The 25452-nt window shown below is 43.0% G+C and overlaps 1 protein-coding gene across 1 annotated transcript in view; it reads left to right on the top strand.

Moving 5' to 3' along the window:
- Positions 1–20480, top strand: part of MLXIP (MLX interacting protein) — a 65391-nt gene extending 44911 nt beyond the window's left edge. Inside the window, exons 10-17 of the mRNA XM_031948526.1 lie at positions 326–432; positions 679–862; positions 8783–8907; positions 10333–10434; positions 10550–10677; positions 10849–10972; positions 14383–14512; positions 14640–20480. Coding sequence (XP_031804386.1) covers positions 326–432; positions 679–862; positions 8783–8907; positions 10333–10434; positions 10550–10677; positions 10849–10972; positions 14383–14512; positions 14640–14761 — 1022 coding nt within the window. The 3' untranslated portion in view covers positions 14762–20480. The remainder of the gene's footprint in view (positions 1–325; positions 433–678; positions 863–8782; positions 8908–10332; positions 10435–10549; positions 10678–10848; positions 10973–14382; positions 14513–14639) is intronic.
- The last annotated feature ends 4972 nt before the right edge of the window (positions 20481–25452 follow it).

Genomic DNA, 25452 nt, shown 5'->3' with positions numbered 1-25452 from the left:
AGGCAAGAACAAGTACTCTTTTGATCCTACTTTTTCTGCCTTTTTTAATTGTTTGGGTTTGTGAGGTGCTTGTGGGAGCATAGGGTCATGGCTTAAGAAATTTCAGGGTTCTTGGGAGCTACCTTCTCAAGCCTTGTCTTGGGAAGCCTTGTCTTCAGGTGTGGGAGATTGACAGGGCTTGTTGGTTTTGTTCCCTTGGCTTGGGCAGTAACTGAAGGGGCCTGATGTTGCTTTGTGTGACACTGTCCTGACCTTCCCATGCTAGTCCTTGCTGTCCCTACTGTGCTCCGAGAGCCTTTGCCCTAATCTTTTCCTCCTCCTTCAGCTGCCTTTTCAGGACAACCCCAAGCAGTGATTGTGACCCCTGGTCCTCTGAAGAGAGAAGGGGTGCTGACCTCTACCATGTCCCAGCCCAATGTGGTCATCACCAGGGTAAGGAAAGCAAGGCCTCCTTGTCCTGGGAGAGGAGGGCACTGGATGTTGGGGGGTTCTCTTATTACTCTGAGATCTCTCCTTTCCAAGGAAGCCTCCCATCCCATCCCACTCCAGAATCACTAGGTCCCTTGCCATGAGGACTAACCCATCTTTCCCTCTCTTGCATGCAGTTGGCAGCAGGCAGCAAACTGGTCTGAATCCTGCGTCTTTAGATAAGTAATGCCCATCTCACTGTTGTGGCAGGCTCCTGGCGTCCCAGAGTTCCATAGTGGTGTCTTGGTTGCTGCAGACCTTGGTCATGCTACTAGTAGCCAGCCATCCCCAGCCTCCCGGCTCTTCTCCCCAAGTGCTGTGCAAGACTCCTTGGTGAAGGGGGAGCAGATCTCTCTGCACGGAAGTGCTTCCCAGATTGCCTCTCCATCTTCCAGTGAGTATTTAATTTTAGAGGGAGCAAACACCTTAAGTTATGGGTAATAAATAAAACAAACAAGTTTGTATTTCTCTGATGTGACAATATCCAACATTTCTCTGTAAGTTTAGGTAAGAACTTACCCCCGTATCGTTTAGCCATAATACCCAGGAACACATAATACAGTCGTACATAATCAATGCCTTAGAGAGCTCTAAGAGTGCTTTGTGAAGTCCCAGGATGGTGGTAGAGGAAGTGCGCCAAGGGGCAAGAAGCATGGGGCTTGTTACGAGCAAGAAGCTTGTAGAGATGAAGGGAGCATTTGAGGGAAGTCCAGGCATAGGGGACAAAGGTCAGAAAAGGAGCAGAAAAGTGCAGGGCTGTCTCGGGCGCATTTGATATACCTTGGAACAGCAGAAAGCCTCAGTGACCTTGGGCAAATCAGTCACAGTCCCTGTTTGTGAAGTAGAAGGAGTGGACTGGATGTTCTCTCAGGTCCTGAACAGCTCTAGCTCTTTGATCTTAAGGCAGTAAAAGAAAGCTGGAAAAGTTGGTCTCTAGATTGTATAGGGCTTTCAATGGCAAGCTAAGAATAAGGGTGACTAGGGGCCTGTCTCTTCCCTTTCCAGTCTTCCTCTCCCTTATTCCCCCCCACATGGTCTTCAGTCCCTGCTGTTCTATGAACAAAACATTTTATCTCTTGGTTCTGAACATTTTCTCTGGTGGTTCCTCATGCCTAAAACGCTTCCCTCACTTCCTTCAAAAGTCATAGAAAATCCCACCTTCTATAGAAAGCCTTTCCCAACCCCACTGAATTCCATTGCCTTTCCTCTGTTAATGATTTCCTTTTTCTCCTGACTATAACTTGATTTGTATATATTTGCTTACAGTGGTAGGCACTTAATAAATTTTGATTGATGGACTAACTTATTGGAGAGAGGAAGATGCTTTCTTTTAGGAGGCTGTTATCTGCCTTACAGTAATTCCTTCTACAGTATACCTGAGCTAATCATAAAGCTTTGACTTCAAGATCTCTGTAGCTCCCTCACAAAGCAGCCAGTTCCATTTTTGGACACTTCAAATTGCCAGGAAGTTGTTCCTTAATGCCACACCTAAATCTGCCTCTCTGCTGTTTTCAACTCTGTGTACCTCATTTTGTTTTTTAGGGCTGAGCAGCAGTTTGAGCTATGGGACAGTTTCTTCCACTACTTGCAGATAGCTAGCTTATTCTCTCATATTTTCTTTTTCTCAGATTTTTAGTTCTTTCCACACATCCTTATATAGCATGATCCTCTGATCTTTTACTATCTTGTTAGCCTTCTTCTAAACCAGGAGTTCTTGACATTTTTTGTGTCATGTACCCCTCTCAAAAATCTCAGGAAGCCTATGTTATTCCCCTGCTCAGAGTAATGTTCTATTAAAGAAAATATTGATATTTACAAAATGAAATAAAAGTTAGAGCATCTGGCTTTCTCCTTTCCTACAAACAAAAAATGGAGTCTCTCCTAAAGGAAATCCTGGGGAATATATTTGTGTTTCAGTTAAAGTAAGGGGTTAAGGCTCTTAGATTCTGAATTGAAACACCAGAAAAAAATGTTTGCATACATAGAACAGAATTGTGAATCTCTACTGCATTTATCTCTTGCTTTTTTAAAAAATATGATGGATTCTATATATTACTTTCAAATTGTCCTGCTTCTCTTTTCTCCCTTTTGAACAATATTCTGTTCTCTTTCGTGCATTTAAAAAATGTTACATTGTCCCCTTTTTTGACTTTGCCGAGTTCCCTTTCTTCAACATTCTTCTTCCTTCCTTCCATTTACAAGTTTAGAGAAAGAAAAAATTCTTTGTAAAAAATAAGCAGGGACAAAACAGATCCTTTCAATGACCGGGCCCAAAATGGTGTTTTTCTGAACCTTGCATTCATCATGTCTCTCTCAGGAGGCAGATAACTTAATGGAATCAAAATAACATTCCATTTTCTTGGTATACCAATTTGTTCAGCCATCTTAAAAGATAATCCAAGGCATCCCCATAGATTCTAGTTCTTTTCTCTCCCTCACTCCCACCCCATCCCCAACTTTTCAGGATGAGAAAATTTGTTTGCTTTTAGTTGTTTGCTTCTTGGTATTATTATCTTTTCCATTCCTGCCCCCAGTCTCCATTTATTTCCTTATTGAGATTAATATATGTCTATACCAAACTATTTTTATGTGTCTATTTCAGGTAAAAGTAAAGTTCATTTGACCACCTCACTCCTTTCAAACCTCTTACTTCATGTTTGTGTGCCTCTCTTGTGTCTGCAATCATGAGAAATTAAAAGTTCTCCCCCATTTCTTTTCCCTTGCATACCAATGAATTCCTTCCCCCCCCTTTTTCTTTCCCCTCCTCCAACCCTAAAAAGCAGAGCCAGCCCACCTCCAAGATTTAACTCCCCCAGTACTCTTCGAAGAAATAAAGGTTCCAAGGGCAACCAACCCGAACAGCATGCACTTGGGTGCTTCCCTGTAAGTTTACTTGTGCAGGGGTCTCTGGACATCTCATTGCTCCCTTTCCATCAGAGATACTCAAAAAACCTCTCTGAACAACCTATTCCCTGTAGAATTTAAAAAAAAAAAAAGCTATGAGGAGGACAGTTTTTTATCTTTTGCTTTTGTTTCACTGTTCCTAGCTGGTAACATCAATTTGTTTGACCCATTCTTGTTTCCAATTAGTACCTTTCTGGGGTATGGATTACCCCTTCTCTCTAAGCTCTTGTCCTTCTGGTTTTCTCCTCTAGAGCTTTTACCTCTTTATCTTTCACTTTGTTCCTTTGAGTTCATGCCGCCCTTGTAGAACATTAATTTCTCTTTGACTCTATTTATAGTTGTTAGAATTGCTATCTTCTTTTGAAAGATCTTCAGATTTGTAATCACTTTCTGTATTTGTCGGGTTCTCTTTGATTTACCTCTCTCTCCAACTTTAGTTCTTTTATTGGGACTTTGTGCCAGGACTGGGCTCTGCTTCCTGTGACACATAAAGGGGGGCAAGAGGATTGGCCTTGAGTGGTGTCATCCTGGATTCAGATTCTGACCTCTACCCACTGTGCTTAGGGTCTCCTGGAGCTAGAAATCCAGAACTTTTCAGTCAACACGTGTGTGTCTCTCTCGTAACTGGCCCCGGCCTGGCTGTAGGGACCCCATTTCTCATTTGTTAATGAGTCAACTTCTGGTTGACTTCTTGTGCAGTTTAAGGACAGGGGAAATCACTTACTGTAGTTTGTCATTGGATTTCTTGATCACTATTTGGTCTGTCCAGCTCAAGATACATATTCTGACAAACATGTCCATGTGGTTTTTTTTTTTTTTTTCCTAGTTCTTAAGAATCTACCAGAATTCAAAGAGAGGAAAGGGAACCACATGTTCACAAATTCTGCCCCAAAATCGATTATTTTGTTTAATGAAGACCTAGAAACTAAAGAGATGTGCATCAGTTATGGCATGTCAGTGGAATGGAATTGTGCTTAGGAAATGATAATGGTCAGAATTATTGTAACTCGGGATGACTTGATGCAGAGTGAAGAGAGCAGGACAAGGAAAACAATTATAAGAACATCATAAAACAAAAGGATCCTGAAAGCCTTAAGAACACTCAACAGTGTAGTGACTTCCCTGAATCCAGAGGACCAAAGGGGAAATGTGCTTCTCGCCTCCTGGCAAAGAGGTGATGGACAATAATAGTAACAGCAGCAGGAACAGCAGCTATTATTATTGTAGTGTTTACTCTGTGCTGGGTATCTCACTAAGTACTTTATAAGGACGAGCCTGAGAGGCAGGCTGCTGTTTTTATCTTTGTTTTAAAGATAAGGAAACTGAGGCAAACAGGTGAAGTGATTTGCCCAAGTTCACAAAACTATTAAGTGTCTAGGGCTGAATATGAACTCAGGATTTCTGACTCCTGATCTACTATCCAGAATGAGACATAGATTTTTTTGGGCGGGGCTAACGTCGGGATGTTTTGTTTGACTATGCTTATTTGTTATAAAGGATTTGTATTTGAGAGGAAGAGTGGGATCTAGAGCAAACTGATTTTTGTTAATGGGAAAAAAATGTAATAATAAAACAAACCCTTCCTAAAAATAACTGTCAGGCCAAACCCTCTGTTTTCCTTTTTCCTTTCTTCTGTTTTGCGTTTCATTTTTTCCTTTGCTCCAGGTTCATCCAACAGAGTACTGTCTTGGGAACATAGATTTAGCACTGGAAAGGACTTAAAGGGCCATCACCCTTGTCTTACTGATGAGAAAACTGAAGCCTGGGCCCATTAAGCGGCTTCCTTGTGGTCACCCAGGTAGTGAGTGAGGGTCAGAGATAGAATGTGAATCCAGTTCCTGGGCCTTCAGAGCCAATGCTCTTTCCTCTGTACCTGTTGGTGGTAGAAACCAGAGGGCTCAAACTTGCCAGAGTGCAACCTGAACCCCATTAATAATGTCATTGGGAAATGTTTTAAAAAATTTTCTTTTTGCAACCATTGTAGATAATGTTAATTTGTGGTACTTTTCTGAATTTCTCTGCTGTAGCTATAGAGATCCTTTTCTATTTGAGTTTGACACTGCTGCTCCAAACTACCTTTTTTTTTTTCTTCTTTTATTATCTATCTCCACTTGCTCATCATCATCTTGATCTTTAATCATTCTGTTCTCTTTTTGACTTCTCTAGATGTCTACCACAATTGCTATCTCTTAAAACTCTTCCATTACAACATCAGCATTTGTTGCAAGTATATTTTTAGGCAGAGCCTTCGGAGCTGTTCTTTCTGTCTTTCTTGCAGGCATCATCCTTATTAACTCTGAAGACTTTTTGTCACTTTCCCCAGAAACTCACAACTGCTTACTGATCCCAGTGGGTTATCTTGGCATTTCACCCTGAAATTTCTGGCTCCATGTCACCCTTTAAACTCAGTGATCTTGTAGGCCAGTAAAATCTCCAGATATTTTTCAGATGGATTCTATCTACCTATGGTCCTTCTCCATTTTGTATTGGTAAAATTAGTTTTGGAACTCTAAGACTTGATGCCTTACTATTTAACTGAGCCTCTGTTCTAGTCTGATGAAAAGTTTTAAAATCCTGATTCTATCACCTAAAAGTACATTAGCTTTCTCTCCTAGTTTTGTATCATCATCTTGTTCTGTCATGTATTGATCAACATGCAACTTAGGCCTTTTTTCCCCAGGTAGAAAAGATTTTTTTAATCTTAAATTTTCCTTTTATTGTGAACTTAATCATCAAAAGACATATATATTTCAGAATGCAAACAAAATAAGATGACTTTATATGAAGTCATGAATTCATTTATTAAATGAAGGATACCCTTCTTTTCAAGGACTGTTGAAGAATGCTAATCCCTTCGTGGTCAGAATGGACTTAATATTCAAAATGTAAAATACATAGATGTGGCCAAAGTGGGAATTTATTTTGCTTAACTATATTTGTATGATATAACTTTTTTGTATTTCTTTTCTTTTTTTCTTTGTGTGTGTGTGGATGTGCATGTACCCACACGCATGTGCAGGGATTGAGGTTAGAGAGAGAAAAAAACCAAATGTTTTATAATTGAAAAAAAATTTTTTTTTAAGGTTTGTTCTTTCACAATCTATTCTTTGGCTTTCATTTTCTTTATCACAGATTTCAAAGTGGAATAGTGATTTCTCTTTAAGGTTCTCATTATTGCACCCAAGCAGTTAGTTTTCCTCAATAGCGACAGTCATGTCCAGAATAGCAGGTCCCCCTTAATCATTTCACCATTTTTTGAAGGCTGACATTTTTGAAGCAGGGCAAGAAATGGTAAGGTCCTCTGCCTTTGACAGGAAAAGAACCCCTCACCAAACATCTGGATAATTGAATTCTCATCATAATTCTATCACTCCTGTTTTAAGCTTGTCATCATTTCCCCAAACTCATTTATTTGTCTGTTTTCACTTTCTGTCCAGGTGGTTTCCACTGTGCCCTTATAATGCTTTTCTTTATCTTCACTAAAATACCCTCCACCAAGCTTCTGGCCTTTGGTTCCCAGCTTTTCTTAACATGAGTCTATCTTTTTAATATACAATGTTATAGTCTCTCTTTTTACTTATCCTCTTTTATTTTAATGAAGTCTACCCTTCCAGGACCATGTTGTAATAATGGGTCCTATCCCATCAATTTTCTCTGATACTTGGGGGGCTGATTTGTTGCCTAGTGTTAATATCTCTAATTCACCATGTTTGTGTATTGTGTATATATATATAATTGAGGCCGTGTGTTTTCTGATCTCCTATCAGCTTCTGCTTCTTCTTGCTTCCTACTCTGTAGCTACTCTTTATGAAATTTAGCTCTGTAGACATATATATACATGCATATATGTTCTTTTCTTTTTCTTTTTTCCTCACAGTTTAAAGCTCTTAATTTATTTGCAAAGTTTTAGGAAAATATGTAGGGTTTGTTTTTTTTTACCAGTCTTGGCACACTATCCCTGAATGTTCAATTCCTTGTATTTGTGTTTTGCTTTAGTAAAATGCCAAGCTGATAAGATCACATTGTGGAAAGTTCTCAAGGTTGTGCAAATGGATTTGGCAAGAATGTTGGATTTGAACGTCATTGTGAACAAGTATAATTTAATGCATTTAAGGAAAACCATCTACAATTTACCTCCAAAATGATAATTTCTGAGTGCTCAGGTATAGATGAGAAACAGATCTTAAAGGCTTAGATTGTTTCTAAAGCTACTTATTTCTTAAGGATATTGTGGCATTAAATGAGACATTGTCCATATATTGCTTTCTGACTGTAAGTGATGCATAAATGTGAACTGTTATTTGGATATCCATAGTCTTGTCAAAGGTAGAGTTCAGGTTGAATTTCTATTACTTTGGCAGTCCTTTTGGGTTCCTATGAAGGCAGATGTCATTCTGGGTCTATTGGAAATTATTTTTTCACTAAGTAGAGCTCCTTATGTTTATATTCTTCAGTCTTTGGTAGAGAAGAAGGGAAAGTCTTCATGAATTGACCAATTTTATGGTGTTAAAGTTAGTGTAAATGTTTGATTTATTTGAAAGCTTGGAAGCTCTATGATGGCTTGTAGAAACCCCTTCTATATACTATTTGCTGAACTGTTTGTTTGGGTTCCATTTCTTTTTTTTTCCCCTCATCAGACATATTTGCATTTTTAAATTTTAAAATTAATATTTTCCCCGTCAATTACATGTAAAAACAATTTTAATGTACTGTAAAAAAATTTTTTGAGTTTTAAATTCTTTCCTTCCCTTCCCCTCTCGTGGAGAAGATGTCACAAGTCAAATTTCCATGTTTGTCATGTTGTAAAAGAAGACACAGACAAATAAACACAAGAATAAAGGAGAAAGTATGCTTCAGTCTGCAATTAGATTTCATCAATTCTTTTTCTAGATATAGGTAGCATTTTTCATCATAAATTCTGAAGAATTGTCTTGGATCATTGCATTGCTGAGAATAATTTAATTCATTCATAATTGATCATGATACAATATTGCTGTTACTGTATACAATGTTATCCTAGTTCTATTTACTTCACTTTATATGGATGTCTTTCCAGGTATGTTTTTTTTTTAATCCACTTGCTCATCATTTTTAATAGCACAATAGTATTCTATCACAATCACATGCGACAACTTGTTCAGTCATTCCCTGTTTGATGGACGTCTCCTCATTTTTTAATTCTTTGCCACCACAAAAATAACTGTTATAAATGTTTTTGTACACATAGGTCCTTTTCCTTTTTTGTTTTTTTTTATCTCTTTGGGATACAGATCTTATGGTGGTATTGTTTGGTCAAAAGGTATACATGGTTTTGTAGTCTTTTGGGCATGGTTCCAAATGGTTCTACAGGATGGTTGAATCAATATATTGGGTTTTATTTCTAAGAAGAGTTTGTATTCTTGCTTTTCAGGCCGAGATTGTCCGAACTCTGGTCAGGCCTCTCCTTGTGCATCTGAACAAAGCCCCAGTCCTCAGTCTCCCCAGAACTGCTCAGGGAAATCCGCTACAGACCCCCCAAATGTGGCTGCATTCAAGGTATCTGATTCTCTGTTTTGGGGTCCCTTTGGAGATGGTGAAAGGGAGAGGGCAGCTAGGAACCCATGAGGCACTTCTATATCCTGGATAGGCACTCGAGGGCTAGATTAGGAAGGAGAGCTGGAACAAGCTCAACAGATCTTGAGAGCTAAAGCATCCTAGCTTCTCTGCGCCATCTTCTTCCAACTGAACCAGTTCTTTCATCTGTCAGGGACCGGTGACTGTATTTCTACCAAGTGCTATTGAGAAGGTTCTCCAATACCTATTACTTGGTAATGATGAGTAGGCCTGACTCACCCCCTACTCTGTAAGCCTCAGTAGCTCCAAAGTCAAATGGGAAATCCTCCCTAATTGGTTCCTTCTTACCTGTCTAGTCTTCTTACACTTGATTGCACTCTGCAAGCTGCCTGTGCTAGCCACCTGGCTATTCTACGTTTAACACTATCAGCTCTCTCTGATGCTTGGGATGTCTTCCCTTCTCACTTTCCTCCTGTCTTCCTTCAAGACTGAGTGCATCCCACTTTCCACAAGAGCCTTTCTCAGTCCCCCCCCCATCTGTTAGCGCCTTCACTTGAGCTTTGTCTCCTTGTGTTACCTCGCTTTTAAGAACATAAAGTCCTTGAGAGCTAGGACCATGTTGTTGCTTTTCTTTGTATTCACAGTGCTTTAGCACAGTACCTGGCACATGATAAACAATTAATTAATGCTTCAGAACTTCCCTCTCTGTCTCTGAGAAGACCACATTTGCTGAGGATTGTATCTTTGGGAAGAGTCAGAGAAGAGTTATACATCGACCAATTTTGATCTTTTCCTGACTCGGGAACTCTATGGCATTGTTTATAAAAAGTATCTTGGCTTCCTGATGACTTCAGTGGGTTGTTTTTTTCCTAATTTTCTTCCCACTTGCAGTATTATTACCAGCCAAGGGTAACATTTGCAACTAACTCTCTTATATAAGGTTGATCACATTAAAATATGAGGCAGCAAATAGAAGTTTAGCCCCAGCAGGGCCCAGTGTAGTCGGGTGTAACACATCTGCTTTCTCTTTTTTTTTTTTAAATTTATTTAATAGCTTTTTATTTACAGGTTATATGCATGGGTAACTTTACAGCATTTACAATTGCCAAACCTCTTGTTCCAATTTTTCACCTCTTACCTCCCACGCCCTCCCCCAGATGGCAGGATGACTAGTAGATGTTAAATATATTAAAATATAAATTAGATACACAATAAGTATACATGACCAAAACGTTATTTTGCTGTACAAAAAGAATCAGACTCTGAAATATTGTACAATTAGCTTGTGAAGGAAATCAAAAATGCAGATGGGCATAAATATAGGGATTGGGAATTCAATGTAATGGTTTTTAGTCATCTCCCAGAGTTCTTTCTCTGGGCGTAGCACACATCTGCTTTCTCAATCAGAGCCGGAGAATGAAGCACATTTCAGCTGAACAGAAGAGACGTTTCAACATTAAGATCGGCTTTGGAACCTTAAACAGTTTGATCTCCAACAACTGCAAGCTGGTAAGTTGACCGAGAGCATGGGGATGGTTCTAGGGAGTCTTGTGCACAGGAGGGAGCTCTTTGCCCTCCCCTCTGTCACTGGGCTCACTGAGAGGCTGACTTTCCCTTTCTGTAGACCAGCCATGCCATCACCCTGCAGAAAACAGTAGAGTACATTGCCAAACTTCAGCAGGAGAGAAGCCAGATGCAGGAGGAAGCGCGGCGCCTTCGGGAGGAAATTGAGGAGCTAAACGCCACCATCATGTGAGACTCCACCTTAGGCACAGTGGGGTCGGAGAACATTTCCTGTCAGGATGCCAAACATTAGAAAGTGGGGAAACTGTGGTCTTTCTAGCCCCCATCGCCATGGAGGATGCCCACGCTCAGGTGTCTGACTCAGAATTACTCAGCATGTTTCTGACCTTGTTGTTTCAGCTCCTGTCAGCAGCAGCTCCCTGCCACAGGGGTCCCTGTGACTCGTCGCCAGTGTGATCATATGCGGGACATGTTTGATGATTATGTAAAAAGTCGGACTCTACAGAATTGGAAGTTCTGGATTGTATCTTTTGTTTCATTCTGTCCCCGAGCCCTGGACCCTATCAGAATCTACTGGGTGGGGGGAGGAAAGTGGAGAAGGAGAGGAGAGGAAATTACAGAAAAAATATCACTTCCTGCTCTTCAGAAGCATCCCCAAGAATTGTTGTCATTGTGTTTTCATTGAGCTTATTGAAGTAGTTAACTCCCCTGGGTCTGGCAGAGTAGAGAGGCCTGGCCTGGATTTGGTGAGAGGGTCCTCGGGTTCCTTGTTCTGGTGATGGGGATTAGTCTGAGTCCTTGCTAGCAAAGGATATTCACCATCAGGAAGTTCACTCAAAGGATCACAGGACTTGAGAATCAAAGGAACCATTTAGTCCAAGAACCTCATTTCAGAGACATATCAGTTGATCCCACCAATAAGGGGAAGTGCCTGGGATAGAACATTGGTCCGGGCAGTGGCCAGGCCAGTCTGAGATGCTGAATCTTTTACCAGTTATTGCTCCCCAGCTTAGAGACTACATGGCTTGGGGAGGGAAGTGGGGGCCAGGGCATAGGGAGGTGATTGGGAAGGATATATGGCAACATAGGGCCACCTCATAGCTCCAGGGCACTTTGGTTCTGCCTCTGAGACATCTGCAAAACTGGAGTGAGCTGCTTTCTCAGTGGTTTCAATGCTGATCCTCTGAGATGATAGGCTTCCAGAGAGACTTTAATCAGTACCCATCTTTATGGTGGCAAGTTATATGCATAAAGCAACTTGAAATGACATATAAATACTGACTTTAATTTCACTATTTCAGTTTACTTTGTTTTATTCGTGAGGTACCATGCATTCTTGTTTTAATCACCAAGCAATCAAAATGAGTCAGTATTCTCTTGAGTAAAACAGCTTAATTGCAGTGCACCTAACTTTCTTCATTTCTTTCAAATTAATTATTTAAATTAAATTTTTACATTGGAAAAAACAACCTTCCCCTCACAGAATCTACATTCTATAGTGGTCACAGAGTGTCAGATATAAGTGCCTCTTTTAGATCTTGTGTCAGAAATAAAAGTCACACTATTTCATAGGCTTATCTCAATTCAAATCAAAAAGTTATTCACACACATATACATGCATATGTCAGCATGTATATATGTATGTATAGTGCCTAATTTCTTTTTAATCACCATCTAATGAGGGAGACAATATGCAATGAACTGAACAAAGGCTACAGAGCCACTTACTGAGAGTGTTGTTGTAGTGGGAATAGTTTTTCTTTGTAATAGTAGCTTTTTATTTTCAAAATATATGCAAAGATGGTTTTCAAGGCAAAACCTTGTGTTCCAAATTTTTAATCCCTCCCTTCTCCCCCCTTATCTCCCCTAGACAACAAGTTAAACATATGCAATTCTTCTAAACATATTTCTACCTTTATCATGCTGCACAAGAAAAATCAGATAACAAGGGGAAGAAAATGAAAAAGAAAAAAAAGGCAAACAAACAAGAACAAAACAGATGAAAAGACTATGCTTTGATCCACATTCAGACTCCATAATTCTCTTTCTGAATGTTGTTGGCTCTTTTCCACAAGTCTATTGGATTTGCCCCGAACCACCTTAGTATTGAAAAGAGCCAAATATATCACAGTTGATCATCATATAATCTTGTTGCTGTGTACGATGTTCTCTTAGTTCTATTCACTTCACTTAGCATCACTTCATGTAAGTCTCTCCAGGTCTTTCTGAAGCCATCCCGCTGATCATTTCTTTACTGTAAGTTATTCAGCCATTCCCCGACAGATGGGCATCCACTGTTTCCAGGGCTGCCACAAACATTTTTGCACATGTGAGTCCCTTTCCCCTCTTTTGAGATCTTTTTGGGATACAGACCCAGTAGAGACACTGCTGGATCAATGGGTATGCTCATTTTGATAGCCCTTTGGGTTACAAATTCCTGGGGAATTGTTTTCCTAATGTTGTTTGAACAGGGTTGCTGAGACATGGCTTGACATGGCATGTTCTTCTAATTTTAAATTTTTTTTCCTTCTGTACCAGCTCCTTAGTACTTTTGAGTAAGGTCATGACATTGTCATACCTGCAATTTTGAAGCTTTCTTTGACAGCAGCTTTAAAGAAGCTAGGCTAATTATAAGGCTGTTAAGAAGGGACCACAGGAAGATGATCACTATCTGAAGTAGGATGCCAGTGACATTTTGAATGATGAAAAAATGATCCAGGATAAAGAACCTATAGGATCTAGCAATTAAGACTGAAGCAAAGATAATTCTGAAGAGAGAGCAGTGACAAGGTCAGTTCTGAACACGTCATGTTTAAGAAGTCAATAAGCTTCTGGACAGAGGTATCTAGCAATCATTTGGAAATACAGGACTGGAATTGAGGGAAGGGGTTGGGGCTGGATATGTGAATTCAAGTGTCATCTGCAGAGAGTTCATAATTAGTTCCATAGCAATGACTTAAGTGAAATGGAAAGAGTATTGGAAAAGAAGAGAAGGACCCAGGGAAGAGTCTTAAAGGAAACTCAAATCAGGGCACAAATTTAGGACACAATAAAAGGATGACCAGTGAAAGAGACTGAGGATTTGTGGTGTTAGGGAGGAAGAGAACCATGTGTGAGCAGTATCTTGGACAACCAAAAAAAGCAAAAGTATTCAAAGGGAGGAGAGGGGTCAACATTCAGATGCAGTAAGAAAGTCAGAAATGATGAGAAAAGGCCATTGGTTGTGGCAAATAAAGAGGAATCTGTGACCTAACAGAAACCAGTTTCAGTAAAGCTGTAGAGTTTGAAGTCATAGTGGTGGCTAAATTGAGGCAGGGTGTAAAGAAATGGAGGCAGAGGGTAAAGAGGAAGGGGAGACAAGATGATGGCGCAAAAAAGTGGCAGGATCAAGGGAAAATTTTTTGTTTTAGTTGAAGAAGACCTGCATATGTTTGTAGCCAGGGGACAATGTGCCAATAAAGAAGGAGCATTTTTTGTTATTTTGTTTGCAACAAGAACCGCCCTGCATTAATTACATCAGTTAGAGAATCCAAGATGTTTAGAAACCACATGGAGGAAGGCATTTTGTTTTAGTCCAACATGGGCTTTGTTGGCATAGAAGGCAGTGCAGTACAGTGGACTGGGCCCTGAGCAAGTGCTGAACTTGGAGTAGTGGGTCTCAAGTTCAGATCCCATGTCTACCAGTTACAAAGGCAAGTTGTGTCATCTCTCCAGATCTAGACTTTTTCTCCTTGAAATGAGGGGCTCAAGACTAGGGGGCCTCTAGGGCCCCGACCAGTTGTAGGGTTGTCACCCTTGGATCCCGGCCTCTTGTGTGATGTTGGCTGCCATCCCAGGAGCTCAGTAAGAGATTGAAGGAAGGGAGGAAGGGCAGCAGATAGTCCCTTAACCCTCGGTGCTTCTCATGTTTCCCTTAACCCACGTGCTGGGCAGTTCAGCATCATCATCAAACCATTGTTTGAGTCGTTCAAGGGCATGGTGTCCACCACCAACCTGCACGAGCTCCATCAGAGCGCGCTCTCCTGGCTGGACCAGCACTGTTCCCTCCCTGTTCTCAGGCCAAGTGAGTGGGTGGGCCCTGTGTATCCGTGTCCCTTATCCCCGGCAGGGGGTTGGGGGGCTGCTGGAGGGAAAGGTGTGTGTTGGGCCATATGGCGGGGCTAAGTTCCCCCATCCCTCGTCTCTTACAGTGGTTCTGCTCGCCCTCCGCCAGCTGAGCACCACCACCTCCATACTCACGGACCCATCGCAGTTACCGGAGCAAGCCTCGGAGGCCGTCAGCAAGAGGACAGGGGCCTCGCAGCAGCCCTGAGCCCCTGTGCCCACTCAGGGATCCCCGAGCCTGGCTCCTTGGTTTTCCCCCAAACCCTGCTTCCCGGCCTCCGTGGGACTCGCCTCTGATAACGGTTTGCGTCTCAGCAGAACGGCCCAGCTCAGGTTTGTAGCAGGTGGGGGTCCTGCCCACAGCAATAGCCCGTCTGCTGGACCTCGGCGCGATGGGGTTCCTGTGCTTCGTGACCTCAGGCATCCACTTCTCTGGGATTCAGGCGGCGAGAGCTGGTCCAGAAAAAGGGAAATGTCTGTGCTTGATCAGCCTGGGCCCGACCCTGCTTCACTCCAGACCAGCTTTTCTGGAAGGCTGGGGGAGTGCAACGGTTTTGGGACAAAAAAAGGGAGCCTCTGTCCTGCGGTTGGTTAAAGCCTTCTCCCCGTCAGCGCTTCCAGGCTCGGGCTCGTGTTTCTCTCTCCATACTTTGTGGTGGTGAGGAGGGCTGCTTTTCTCCGGCTCCGCCTCTCCTGATGTAGCATTGGAAGGTGTCTGCCGGCAACTCGACATGCACCTGTAGCTTGTAAATACACTCAGACTTCTGTGGGCAGCCCTGCTGCGGGCTGCCCCATGTCACCGCATGGCAGGGAGTTGGTGGGGAGGAGGGGGTGCCTTCTTGGGGAGTGCTCAGGCTGCCTCAAGCACCGGGTCATTCTGGGGCAGGGATAGAAGAAACGCAAAAAGCCACTGCCTCCGTCTGGAAAATGGGGATTTGAGAGAGGCAGCGGGCCACGGGGCGGCTCATGTATTATCAGGGACGTGAGAACTGAGTGCGGGGCAGGGGGGCCCTCAGCCTTCACCCGGCAACGGGACCCGCTGTTTCCCTCCCCTGGCTTGTGAGCTCCAGGTACTGAAGGGATTGAGAGCCTTTTACAAAACAGAGTAGAGGCTCCAGAAGAAGCCACTGTTCTTAAACACCCAGGTCAGTGTAGCCTCGCTCCAAGATCGATCTTCCGCAGCCTCGCAACCCTAGATTTTCGGACCAAAGAAATTCCTCTGGGCAAAGTCTGAGCAGAGGGAACCCGTCTAGCTCGCCCTTCGGGTGGCTGAGGTTTTGTACTAGATAGGTCTTTGGAAGCATCTGTGGATCGGGAGGTACCTGAGCCCCTGATCCAGGGGGAGGTCCCACCTGTGGGGACTGGCCCATCTGCGAGTGACCGGCCGTGCTGGTAGGTGGATCTTTTTAAAAGAGAAAAGCTCTCATTAGGACCGAAAGCACTGGGAATGTGTGGCATGCAGAAGCTTGCTTCCTAGCTGGTGACCCTCCATGAGACAGTTTCCATGTGGCCTCTGTCACCATCACAGAGCTTTACTCCAGTGGTGAAAGCCAGCCCTGCTGCTGCTGCTTCCAGCTAGAAAAGTGAGGGGGGGAATTATCCCAGTCCTTGGGAAAGTGTCCCATTGTTCCCCCTTTTAAAAATATGCCAGAACCACTTAATTTTTCCTGAAGGTGATAGGTAAGAGGCTGCTTTCTCCACTCTGCTGCCGGGGTTAGGCAGTGAGCGTCATGTGTGACGATTTTGGGCCGAGCTAATCCTTCAAAGTTCTGGGTGGTCTTCTCAGTTCCCCCCTTCTCTCATCCACATTTCCACTGCAATATAGGTAGAACTGAGCACATTTTATTTCCACCATTTGGGGGCCTGGTTTACCTAGAAAGTAATCTTTTGTTTCTCTGATAAATGGGGCATCCCCCTCCAGGCCAAGAACACGTCTCAGCATTCAGTTAGCCCTCTTTGGACTTGCTTCCTGATTGGAAATTTGGAAAAAGGACTGCAGCAGTAGCACAAGGTCCTTAGGGAGTTACCTACCTTTCGATGTGAAATTAGGAAGGTTCAGGGAAGCAGACAGGAGAAGCTGAAGGGAGAAAGAGGGCTGGTAGGGCTTTCCCAAAAGAGAAAGACTTTTCCCAGAGGAGGCTTGCCCCTCAGACTAGAGTAGGAGAGGAGAGATGTCCCTCCTCTGAGAACTTTTAATTCAGATCAGCAGCAGATCAAAAGGGAATTTAGCCACCCACCTTTCTAGATTTGATTGTGTCCCTCGGAGCCAGCTGTTCCTTGAACAGCTTTTCTCTGGCAAACCCATTCTTCACAGCATCAGACCCCTCTTGGCTTAGTGTGAGTTATCCAGCGTGAAAATGAATCCTGCTTGGGCGTTGGGGCAACAGAGCAAGTGGTGAAGAGGAACGCAGCCTTGGCTTTGTCTCTCCAGCCTCTCCTGCACTGGCTTTGTGGGCTGCTGGGGAAGGGGCCCGAGCAAAGCTGTTGTCATCAGTACTGCCCAACAGCACTCCAGAAGGGGGGTGGGAGTGGGGAGGGGCCTGGGGGCGTGGGTAAAGAGGGGACAAGCAGACTTTCAATCTTCTCCGAATGTGAAATTGGCATTTTGCTTTTCTGACCTGCCTTTCCCTTCTACTAAATCAGTGTTCTCGAAATATTTAAGGCAGTAAGTAGGTTAGACTTCATGAAGTATATGTGTATGTGAATACTCACAAATTGTATAATAAGGTGCATGTTTTCATTGTTTACCCATTTACTTAAATTCATTTATCCTGGTGCTCATGATGGCCATGGTGATTAGGAAGCAGTTGTAACTGGGACTTCAGAGATTGAGGGCCCTGAGGTTTTCCTCTGAAGGTCCCCTCTGATTGGGTTTGAATTTGCCTTCTCTTATCAACTTGCAGGGCAGAGAAGGGTTGGGAAGTTTCTAGGGTTTGGTCTGCTGATTTGGTGCAGAATCTGGGATTGTTTTAGCCTGCTGCCCAGGGAAATGGACAGAGAGCAACTCTGACCTTGTATCTGTGATTTGTTTACACTCACTTTTCCCCTTTCTCTCCCCTCCTGCTAAAGAAACAGCTGGGTCTTTTGAGGGGAAAAAAATCAGCTCAGAAAAGTCCCCTCTGCCACACAAATCTCAGAAAGTGCTTTTCTAATACCGAACATCTCTCTGATCAGCATTATCAGTTCTTGTTTCATGATGAGCATCGGAAGTGTGAAGACGCTGGCTAAAGCGGACGTTCAGTGGGGTTTTCTGTGCATTCTGACTTTGGTGTACTTCCTCCCACCACCCTCTCCCAGCCTCCCCCCACATCCCTCCACGTGGGTTTACATAATCTGAATGATGCTTTATTGCCTAATTAGGGTTGCCTTCATCATGCTGCAGGGTGGTGTTTGGGTTTCTGTTTTCCACAGGACAAATAAAAGTGTTTATGAGGAGAAAATGTCACCGATAGAAAGCCAGTGAGTAGAGAGGAGTGCGAGAATATAAGGCAGGCGTGAGAAAAACGCCCAAGAGTGCCAAATATGCCTGATGCGCCCGGCGCCGGCCCAGGCTGGGATGTAGGCGGCTGTCAGTTCTGTCTGGGAAGGCTCTGCTTGGCTCCTTCCATCCCACGCTGCTCTGGAGATCACATCCACAGGAAATAGTCTCCATAATCCAGGGCTGAAGCAAGCCTGGTCTCCTGTCTTCGACCAGAGCAGGTAGAAAAAAGGTGCCCAAATGCCCGGCACTCTTAGGCGGGCTGCAGAGGAGCATCTGCCAAAATGTTGTGAAAGCTTCCCCGTTCTCCGAGGCCGCCACTTCGGCCCTATTGTTTTCTCTTCTAAGAATCTCCTGGAGCCGGGAAAGTTTCCCTAAGTACTGTTGCTGCCCAGTGGGGGCAGTGGGGAGGGTATGTATCGATAGGGAACTTAAGGGAGTTGTGGTAACCATAGCAACAAAGCATCCTGCTGGTCCAAGGCTGAGACAACTTTGGTCATGATGGCTCCACCCTCGTGCCTTCCTCCTCTCTTCCCTAGGGATCAGGGCCAAAACCAGATGGAGATGCTAACAAATACACCTCAGGGACTCCACAGACTTCTGTTTAATCTCCTGTCTTGGGTGTCAGAGGGATCCGGCGAGATTTCTTCCAGGTGCCCAAAGCCCAGCTCTGTGTCTAGAAAGTGAAAAAGGCAGATGGAGTTTGCAGTGATGTTTTGCCTTGTCGACCACGTTCTCTGCTGGGTTTAGGGTAGGCTGTGAGATGTTGTGAAACCGTCTGGCTCACTACTGGTTTTTCTGGTCTCAGTTCTTTCATATCTCACTTGCCACCAAGACAAGCAGATCAAGAAACCACCGCTGTGGATGCACAGAAGGTGATGCTCACTAACTACCTCTCTGGGTGGTGTCCTCCCCGTGACATAGCATTTGTGCTCCGTCCCAGGCCGTTTCCTTAAAAGCCCTTAGTTCCTTTGTGTGCTCTGAGAGGGAGAGCGCCTTTCCTCGGGAGTCTCCAGCAAGGCTGTGAGGAGAAGCAGTAAGTGTAATAATCCAGAGCACGTTTTAAACTTATTCTAGCGCCTTCACCTCCGTGATCTCACCCCATCCTTGTGGTAGCCCCGTCAGAAAGGCCCAGCAAGTATTATCCCCATTTGACAGATGAGGAAATGGAAACCTTGGGGACATGGCCTGATTTTGGAAGGTGAAGGATCCTCACTGTGATTGGCTCTTCATTCCAGTTATTAGGGTGAGGTTTGTACCTTACCCAAGAGGATAGAAGAGGAAGTCTGGCTGTGAATTTGAAGTATTGAATAATCCCTGGGGCCCATGTGGAGTGAATAATCCACGGGACCCTTGTGGAGTCTGTGAAGGCCCTGGCCAAGGCTCCCAAAGCCCATGGCACAGAAGGCCACCTGTGCTGGGGGAGAGGGGAGACTCAGACCAAGGGAGGGGGCCTGCCTTCCTAGCTCTTACCAAATGACTTGCTGGTGCTCATGAAAAAAAACAACTTGGGGGAAAAAGGGAAACTTTTATCTTGAATGTCTTTTTTTGTTTTTGTGTAGTTTAGCTAAATGGAATTTAAATTTTGTGTGACTCACTTCTTTTTATGTCATCATATGATAACACTTATTTTTTCCCTTGTTCCGACTTTCTCTCAGATGAGTGAGTCTGAAATCAGAGTCTGAGAAAGTTTGAAATACTCTTCTCTGGGTTTTATTTTGCTTTGGGTTTTAGTAGAGATTAGGATGTCTCTGGAAGTATGAGAGTAAAGGGACTGAGGAGAAGCTAGAATTTTAAATATTTCAATATTAAGATTATAGAGTTGAAAAGGACCCCAGAGGCCTTCTAGTCCAATCCCCTCATTTTTTATTTGAGGAAACTGAGGTCAAGGGAGATTAAGTGATTTTACCCAGAGTCACACAGGAAGTGCCAGACCGGGAATCTTATCTCTGGGGCATCTTCACCTACAGTTTGTATTCTACTCATACACCAGAATGAGCTCTTAGCTCTCAGCAATGAGAGAGATTCCTGGCCTCTCCCATCAGGCTTCAGGAGTTCCCCATGCTGATGGTCATTTTTTTACGTTTCTAAATTGTTCATCAACAAAAGGAAAACTGAATTCGGAGTTTTTTACTGTAGCACCACAGTGTGATATACTGTTACTTTTCTGGTTTTAGTTTATTGCATAAGTGGGTTTATTGTGAGTTTTGTTCATTCTTTCAGGGTTCATTTCAGCAAAAATTTCAGATTTGCTTTGGGATAAACTTCAGACAATAGAAATCTTTACATCCCTTTGTCTTTGTGTGAAAGGCAGTCCCACTGCGCCATACATCACCCTCTCCATTTTTCTGCTATCCAAAAGCACATTTCCACCAGCTGTATTCAACACTACAATGCATTTTTTATATATATTTGCAGCCAAAACAATAAAAACTTATTTTTTGGAAGAGCTTGTGCTGTGACTTGTATGATTTTTTAATTCAACTTTGATCATAGGAAGGTATGCTGAAAAAAGTGAGGAAAAAACCCTTTCAGTGGTAGATTGGGGGAAGGAAGAATAAAGGGAGCCCGGTACTGAGAAGAGGGAGTGACCAAGCTTGTGAAGAAGCCCCCTAGACCCCTTGAGAGATCCAACCAAGGACCCCTATCAACAGGCTGCCACTCCGATGAGGAGGAGGAGTTAGCCTTTATGGGGGCACTTGAATGTTTGCAAAACATGTTGCATAGATGATGGTCTCCTCTAAGCATCACAGACGGTTGAAATATGAAACTAAGAAGAATAAATGAGAAAAGGTCAGTGACTTATCCAGAGTCACATAAGCTAGAAATCCGGGTCAGGATTTGAACTGAGGTCTTCCTGGCTCAAGGCTAATCATGCTCCACACACTGTGCCATTAAGGGTCCTCCTACCAACTGACCCCACTTCCTCCATTTTGTTTCTCTGCCTAGAGTCCTGCATCGGTGAGTGACTCCCGGGCCGTCCCAGGAGCTGCCCTTGGTGACTGTCCATATGATCCTGCAGGGAGGGCACCTGAAATGGCTGTGAAGGCCACCCTTGCAGACACTCCCGGAAGTTAGAGAAACTTTGCTTAGTTTCTACATTTAGAGCAGAGGTGCTGTTTTTGATCCTCTTGGTGTTGGGAGGTGCTGCCTTAATTCAGGGAGATGCAGTTCCCAGAAGTTTTGGCAACTTCGCCCCACACGAGAGGTGACCCCTGTAGCAGGAGGCCCCTTCCGGGGCCACCCCAATCCTATGATCACACAGCCTGCTCCTGTCAGATCCAAATCTGTTGACTAAGGGTACTAGAAAGAGGCCCTTGTCTTATCAAACTGACATCTCATTCAAGAGGAAAATGTATTTATCTTAAATAGAAAAAATATGAATTCATTACACAAAGTAAAAGTTTCGCTTAATGAAAGAAAGCTGATGAATCCCAGGCTCCTTTTCTGCACTTGGCTTTGTTTTGTTAATTACCAAATTTGAGGGTTCTTGGGAAGGACATTAGAGAGTCTGGAACTGTTGGGGGACAGAGAGAAACATAAAATAATGAGATCTGGGGGGTAGGAGTGTGGAGGGATGAGATGAAGTCAAGTGGTTGACCAAGAGCAGAGACTACAGAACCGAGAGACTTTGTCAATCATTTCTGAAACTAGACGGGATGCAATTATTCTGTGAGTGAAGGCCATGTCCTGTTTACCTCGATCAAGGTCTGCTCTGAGCAGGCACTCGAAACACCCAATGGGTTGTGATTCCAACCAGGAACCAAATCAAGAAACATTAAATGTGCACGATATGCCTAAAATTCAAAAAGTTCCAGTCCTCAAGGAGCTTACATTCTACTTGGCTGCTATTGTTAACAACATTTTTTTAAATAAAGCTTTTTATTTACAAAACATATGCATGGATAATTTTTCAGCATTGATAATTGCAAAACCACCTGTTCCACTTTTCCCCTCCTTCCCCCATCCTCTCCCCCAGATGGCAGGATGACCAATACATGTTAAATATGTTAAAGTATATATTAAATACAATATATGTATACATATTCATACAGTTGTCTTGCTGCACAAGAAAAATAAGGTCAAGGAAAAAAAACCTGAGAAAAAACAAAATGCAAGCAAACAACAGCAGAGAGAATGAGAATGTTATGTTGTGCTCCACACTCAGTTCCCACAACCTCTCTCTGGGTGCAGATGGCTCTCTTCATCACAAGATCATTGGAACTGGCATCAATCATCTCACTGTTGATGAGATCCACATCCATCAGAATTGATCATTATATAGTATTGTTGTTGCAGTATATAATGCTCTCCTGGTCCTGCTCATTTCACTCAGCATCAGTTCATGTCAGTCTCTCCAGGTCTCTCTGTATTCATCCTGCTGGTCGTTTCTTACAGAACAATAATATTCCATAACATTCATATACCACAATTTATTCAGCCATTCTCCAACTGGGCATCCACTCAGTCTCCAGTTTCTGGCCATTACAACAAGAGCTGCCACAAACATTTTTGCACATGTGGGTCCCTTTCCCTCCTTTATTATCTCTTTGGGGCATAAGCCCAGTAGAAACACTGCTGGGTCAAAGGATATGCACAGTTTGATAACTTTTTAGGTATAATTCCAAATTGCTCTCCAGAATGACTGGATCTGTTCACAGCTCCACCAACAATGCATTAGTGTCCCAGTTTTCCCACATCCCCTCCAACATCCGTGTTGACAACAATTCTAACATGGCAACCCATCAAAGGAAGGTGGGGAAGGAGAGGAAGGAGAGGATACCTGGAGGAGGGCATGGTGGATATTGTCTGAGTAACAGAGCCCAGGTAGGAGAGAAGGCGGGCTAACCTGAGCATCGCCTAAAATGGAGGTTGGGGAAGAACTGGCCAATCAGAAGGTGACTGCAGGGGTGGAGTGTCTCCATTGAAGACCAGTAGAATGAACTTCCAGAGCAAGGAGGCCACGGGATCAAGTAAATTCCCAGTGTTGAATGAATGCAAATGTATATAAATAGGGAATAACTAACAAAGGTGAATTAAGAGGAATCAAGAAAGACTTCCGATAGGAGGTGGAAACCAGGAAGGTCTTTAGTGGAAGAAGGATGAACAGTTGCCAGAGGTTTACCCAGTGTGGGGGAGACATTTATCTCAGTTTCTTGCGAAGTAATGAAGAGACCAAGGAAGCTCGTCCCATCATCCCTTGCCCTCCGTTTATGGCCAGCCAGCCCCCATTTTCAAATCACACATTTCCCTGTTGATACGCCTTGTCTTCTCACATTCTTTGAAATCTCTCATTTGTTGTTCGTGGCGGCCCTCTTTGTAGTGGCCAGAAACTGGAAACTGAAGGGACGCCCATCAGCATCAGCTGGGGAATGGCTGAGTAAGTTCTGGTAAATGAATGGTATGGAATGTTATTGTTCTGTAAGAAACGATCAGGAGGAGGATTTCAGAGAAGCCTGGAGAGGCTGACAGGAACTGATGCTGAGTGAGATAAGCAGGACCAGGAGATTGTGTACAGGGCAACAGAAGGATTATATGATGATCAATTCTGATGGACGTGGCTCTCTTCAACAATGGGATGATTCAGGTCAGTTCCAATTATCTTGTGATGAAGAGAGCCAGCTACACCCAGAGAGAGGACTGTGGGAACTGAGTGTGGACCACAATATTAACATTCTCCCTCTTGTTGTTTGCTTGCATTTTGTTTTCTTATTCATTTTCTTTTTTGATTTGATTTTTCTTGTGCAGCAAGAAAACTGTATAAATATGTTTACATATATTGGATTTAACAAATATTTTGCCATGTATAACATATATTGAATTACTTGCCATCTAGGGGAGGGAGTAGGGAGAAGGAGAGGAAAATTTGGAGCACAAGGATATGCAAGGATCAGTATTGAAAAATTCTAAATGCATGTTTTGAAAATAAAAAGCTTTAATAATAATAAAAAAATTAAGAAGATATCTCATTTGTATGGTAATTGCCACAATGAGAGGAGAAAGTCTGGGAGATTTCTGGCATATTGGGTAGACCCATAGCTAATTTAAGAGATCACAGGTTGGACACCTGTGGAGGGGGATGGTCTGCAGATTTAGACAGTCAGGATCCTGAAGTGACAGCACAGGGTCGTCTGGGAGCAGCCTGGTCACACCCACCACAAACCCCCTCCGTGTATGTTTTCGGTCACAGAGTCATAACTGATATTCAATGAAAGTTTGTTAAATGAATGGTTAATTCTCCCAGGTTTGAGCCTCGGCCCTCTTCTCTACATTCTAAGTAAGCTTATTAACTCCTATGGGTTTAACAGTTCTTTGTACTAATGATTCACATACACACATCTTTGTATACATACATACATATATACATAGATATAAACATAGATATCAATGAACGTTAAGTAGGAAAAGGACTTCTATTGTTCATGGTGGATTTTTAAAATGGAAGTCCTTTATAAAGTCCACATTTAGTTTTAAAATTAACTCAGATTTACATGGAGCAGGCTGTACATGTAAAAGAAATGATTTTATTTTTTACAAAGTAGCAGATATTTTAAATTATTATTCCTCCCTCCCACTTCCACAAACCAATCCTAAATCCCTGGATATAGATTATTTGGTTTCTGTTCACCTTTGGGGCAAGCTGAGTGCATCAAAAGAAAAAAAGTCTGCATTGCGAAACCATATGGGCCATTTAACGGAATTAAGCACACAAGTACTCACACTTTTGCTCCATTTCCGATCTCCTGGAAGCCTCTGTTGAGCTTCTTGTAAATGATAAAGGAAAGCAGAAGCCCCTGCCTGCCCTCTGAGAGCTTCTAAAGCAAGGGATTTCAGCTACATGGGCTTGAGTTTGTTGCTCTCTCTGAGGAAACAAATGTGATGATCTTATTTGGCAATGAATGGATGAACTCTCCTGATTTGATGGAGAGGAAGGCTGTGATAGGGGCACAGGGGACTCTGAGGGCCCCAGAGATTCCAAAGAAAGAAGAGGGCATGAGAAGAGTAGGATATAAGGAGAAAAGGGCATGAGAAGAATCATGGGAAATCAAGAAAGGCTGGGTCTTAATAAGGAAAAAGGTAGCATCTTGTGTTGTATCACATAGGGCCCCACAGAAGTGAGAGCAGCTATTTCTTGCTGTCCTGATTCCCAGCCACATTTGGCTTTTAGTCTCAATTCTAACATTAACTGGTCACAATGTGACACTGGACAGAATAATTTTGCCTTTGATCTCTCTGAATTTGTTTCCTCATTTATAAAATAGTAAACTTGAACTGGGGCATCTAGGGCATTGTCCATCCCCAAACGGATCTGTTTTTATTAGGGCTTTGAAGAAAATTTGAAAAATTTAAGGGAAAAAAATTTTCAGAAATGGAAGAATTTGGAAATTAGAAAAAAAAAAAGAATCCAAAGGGGGATGAAG

This window comes from Sarcophilus harrisii, chromosome 1 (genome assembly GCF_902635505.1).
Source record: "Sarcophilus harrisii chromosome 1, mSarHar1.11, whole genome shotgun sequence".
Classification (NCBI taxonomy): domain Eukaryota; kingdom Metazoa; phylum Chordata; class Mammalia; order Dasyuromorphia; family Dasyuridae; genus Sarcophilus; species Sarcophilus harrisii.
The sequence above is the reverse complement of the archived record's forward strand: the minus strand, read 5'-3'. Positions and strand labels throughout refer to the sequence as shown.